Source organism: Colletotrichum karsti (assembly GCF_011947395.1).
Source record: "Colletotrichum karsti strain CkLH20 chromosome Unknown Scaffold38, whole genome shotgun sequence".
Classification (NCBI taxonomy): domain Eukaryota; kingdom Fungi; phylum Ascomycota; class Sordariomycetes; order Glomerellales; family Glomerellaceae; genus Colletotrichum; species Colletotrichum karsti.
This window is the reverse complement of record NW_024065938.1, coordinates 6,595-10,514: the sequence shown is the minus strand read 5'-3', so window position 1 is coordinate 10,514 and position 3,920 is coordinate 6,595. Positions and strand designations below refer to the sequence as shown.

General features: G+C 56.1%; 2 protein-coding genes across 2 annotated transcripts; one reads left to right on the top strand and one right to left on the bottom strand.

The window, feature by feature from the left end:
- Positions 1–682: 682 nt before the first annotated feature.
- CkaCkLH20_10098 (uncharacterized protein) lies at positions 683–1,460 on the top strand (the record flags this gene model as incomplete). The annotated part of the gene is made up of 3 exons (XM_038892812.1): positions 683–709; positions 769–901; positions 1,015–1,460. 3 exons carry the CDS (start codon positions 683–685, stop codon positions 1,458–1,460), a joined length of 606 nt encoding a protein of 201 aa, XP_038741732.1.
- Positions 1,461–1,995: 535 nt separating this feature from the next.
- Positions 1,996–2,724, bottom strand: CkaCkLH20_10097 (uncharacterized protein; the record flags this gene model as incomplete). The annotated part of the gene is made up of 1 exon (XM_038892811.1): positions 1,996–2,724. One exon carries the CDS (start codon positions 2,722–2,724, stop codon positions 1,996–1,998), a length of 729 nt encoding a protein of 242 aa, XP_038741731.1.
- Positions 2,725–3,920: the final 1,196 nt, after the last annotated feature.

Here is a 3,920-nt window from a genome sequence, read left to right as displayed (position 1 = left end):
CGTGAAGTATTCGTTTTTTTTGTCGTCGTTCTCTGGTCGGGTTACCGGCAGCTTTTTTCAGACTCGTCGTGTCTGAAGCTCTATCGTCGTGAGGGTATCGCAATCAAAAAGTCGCAAAAGGAGGATGTGACCGGCTTCCGGATGTGCTGGGCGTGAACGAAGAAAATGGATGATGGCAAACCTGCTTCGGAGGAAAGGCGGAGGATTGAGTGGCTGAAGCTCTGACATCTGAAGATTGTTTGCGTGGGGAACCTGACCGCAGAAGCAGTGTCCACGTCCCTCGGAGGAGGGAGGGGAGGGGGGAGGGGGGGCGTCATGTGTGGCGCGAATGGAACGCAGGGCTGATGACGACGACGGGCGAATGGGATGGATGGGAATCGAAGGTGGAGGCAGGCCCGGGTTGCTTCCGTCACCTGCCGTCCTCCCGTCAGTATGAGTAAGGTACCTACCTCATGTGTAGTCAGCCAGATTGTCGTCCCGGTGATGTTGGCCCCGATAAGCGATAAGCCCGGTATTTTTTTGTTTGGGGGGTTTCCGCTTTGGGATGCCCACCAATCTGTCACTCTTTCTGCTATCAATTAACGACAACGACGACGCGACACAGCAGTAGCAAATCGCGAACTTTCGCAGACCTTCCAAACGTACACTCCCAAACCAGTTGATCACAACATAGACCGTCAAGATGCTTCTACACGAGGAGCCCGCGACGGTAAGCCACTGCGTCCTGCTGCCATCCCACCATGAAGCGTACTGACGGCCATCACACAGCTCATCCAACACACCGTCGAGAACTTCAACATCCAGCCCGACAAGCAAGCCATCGCACGCATCAATGACTCCTACGCGACGCTCCAGCAGGCCCGCGAGATGCGCATTCGCGAGGCCGATGCCGCGCTCAAGAGTACGCACACCCCTTTCAACTCCCAACACAATCGTCCATCAACCCCAAACCCCTCCTCCCTCCCTCCCCAAAACAACAACAAAAGAGTCCTCGCTAACCTCCCCTCCACACAGAGCTCGGCCGCCAACTGAACACAATGTCCGCCCAGCACGCCGAGCTGACGGCAGCGCACTCCTCGACCGCGCACGCCTCGGAGATCGCCCGCCTCGACACGACGAAATTCCGCACCGCCAAAGCCGCCTCCGACGCCGAGATGGAGGCCGAGCGCCTCGCCCAGCAGGCCGCCGACCTCAACGCCCGCCTGCAGGAGCTCGAGATCCAGGGGCTCGACGGCTCCGCCGACGACCAGCAGCGCCGCCGCGACCCCGTCGACGACGAGGTCCTCCTCCGCCTCAAGGTCTACCGCAGCCTCGGCATCGAGATCGAGCGCGACAGCAAGGACGGCGACTTCAGCCGCGCCGTCGTCCGCAACGACCGTAAGGGGGACGTGCACGTCGTCAACCTGGACCCCAAGTTCTCCAAGTTCTTCTACGCCAATTACTTCTGGCAGACGTTGTAGGGGGGGACGAATGGATGGTGTTCTCTTTTTGTGTCTTGTGTTATGACGGCGTTTGGGCGGGATTATGATAGGATACCACAATCGCGGATGAATTTTGATTATAGCTACTGGACTTCCATGAACTCAATTACAAGCGCCTGTGATGTTGACACAACAGAGGAGTGTAGTTGAAAGTTGTTTATTTGCCCGAGTGGGCGTATGAGATGTGATACTGCCAAACGCCTAATACTCCTAAATCCACCCTAATACCATTCCGTGGCTGCCCACACATGGTTGAACGTCTTCATTGCCTTGTTTAGTCCTTGTCCGTGATAACGTCATTGGTTCTACTCCGCCTTCCTCCCATTGCCCGATTCTGGGCCCTTCCGGGTCTCGGTTCCGAGATTCGACATAGGAAAGACACATACAACTCTTACACCGCCCGCCCACTTTGGGGTTTTCTTTTCGCTTCGTCGTTATATAATATGATCATGAATGGAATCGAATTCGGCTTTTTGATACTCCTCACTAGGAAGTGCCGTCTCGTACTCCCTTATCATGCCACGGCGACTTTCCTCACAGCTTTGGGTGATAAGCTGGGGAAGTAGTCCCCGTCAGCGCCATCGAGCGCGGTAAACGCGATATGTGATGCGTTTGTCGGTGTTCTCGCCCTCGAGCTATTGGGAGAAACGAGGGCATAGCCGCCGCGGTTGCTTTCCGGACTCCGGTTGCGTCCGCCCTTCATCATGAGGTAGCCGTCACCGCCTCCCGGAGTGGTAGGTCCGCCACTGGGGCTGCGGTGGTGGTGCCGCTGATATTGACGATCCGGAAGCTCGAGGCGCGAATTGATGGTCGTCCATAACTCGTCGTCGTTACCGTTTCCGAGGCGCCAGCCACCGACACCCTCGTAGTCCCGGTCAATTCCGACGGAGGGGAAAAGTCCGATACCACCACACTCTGAAATTGGGGTAATCGTGCCGACGGAGTGGGCGGACGCGCTGGACGGCCGGCGCGTACGACGTGAACCGGAGCGCCGCGTGGGCGTTAATGATGGAGAAGGGCTGGCGGATGACGGTGCCTTCGACGCGTAAGAGACATAACGCGGGCGTCCGGTGATGTACGAGGGCAGCAACGACAGAGCCAAGTCGAAGTAGACGAGGATGACTCGGAAGATGAGCACGGTGAAGGCGAGCGTCGTCGTGATTCCGGCAAAAATGGCGAGCGGGACGGTGAACAAGAAGAGGAAAGGCACGATGATGGCGTACATGGGGTTGATGAGAGCCATGATTGCAGTCGTAGGGCGGACAGGAGGGGAGGTGCGTGATGCGTTTCTCGGTTGGGATCTCATTCAGACATCTCCTCGAACCTCTCGGGAGTACTGGTTGGTATTCGGTTTATCTGGTCGACGTTGCCGGTTGTGGAAACCAATCGTGACCGGTATCTCCCCGTACCTGAGTCGTACGATCCGCTCGAAGTCGTTCGGTCGGTGGCCCGATCGTTCGATACCGATGTAATACCCCAACACCCAACAGTCGTTTTTTTCCGAGAGTCTCTCTCGCTCTCGACCCAGAGAAACGAGAATGTGTAAGAAAACAGACAGGAGGTAGGTGGATGGACAGCTGGCGACTTTGTACGATAGAATGGCTCGCAGCTGGGGGAATGAGAGCATGCCAAAGTCAAATCCCGGACGGCATGGTGGTGGGCGGGAGAGATATGCTGTAAGAATGGGATGAGACGGAGGGGAGCCGGGAGCGAACTTTCGGACCTTGGAGTTGGTGTCTCCCTGGCGAGTAACAGCAGCAATAGCAACACCCGTACATAAGGTAGTACGGGCAGCACAGAGGGGGAAGGGGGGTCTGAACTGAACTGCAGCTAAATCGGAGGGTAGGTAGGTGTGGCAGTCGTACTTTGTTTTGTCTCTTTCACATGTCGGGGGCTAGCGGCAAAGGCTAGCACCGCCCTTGTCTTCCTTTGCCCTTGTCCTGGTCTGTCTCGTCGGAGGGTTCGATGCAGTGTAACGCTAACAGCCACCGAGGAAGGAAAAATATGGAGAAGCCGAGCTCGCGCTATCAGAAGCTACAGGGTCTCGAGGCTGCGCTACGCCGTCGATGTTGGTTGCCAGTGGTTGCACTGATGATGGAATGGTTGGCTGGATTTGTTACGTGAATGGCTGGCTGGCCAGCGCAGCGGCGCTTTCTGTGCTGTCTCTTGCGCTCAAGCTTTCAGAGTTCCGAGAGTGTTTGGTTTGCCACAGACGGGGACTTCGGAAGGGAAAAAAAAAGAATTTGTGATCTTTTCAGTCCTCGAAGAGCCTGTGTGCTCTCTTTCGTATTCAGAGGTCGTACTTTTTTAGAGACTTCAGTCCGTCCAATATTGCTGCTCAAATCAAAATGTCCCTGGGACGGCGGACGGGGAAACAGAGTTTGCAGTTCCTGGACGGTGTCTCCCATGTGAAGAGAGACGTGTTTCTGACTGACAGAA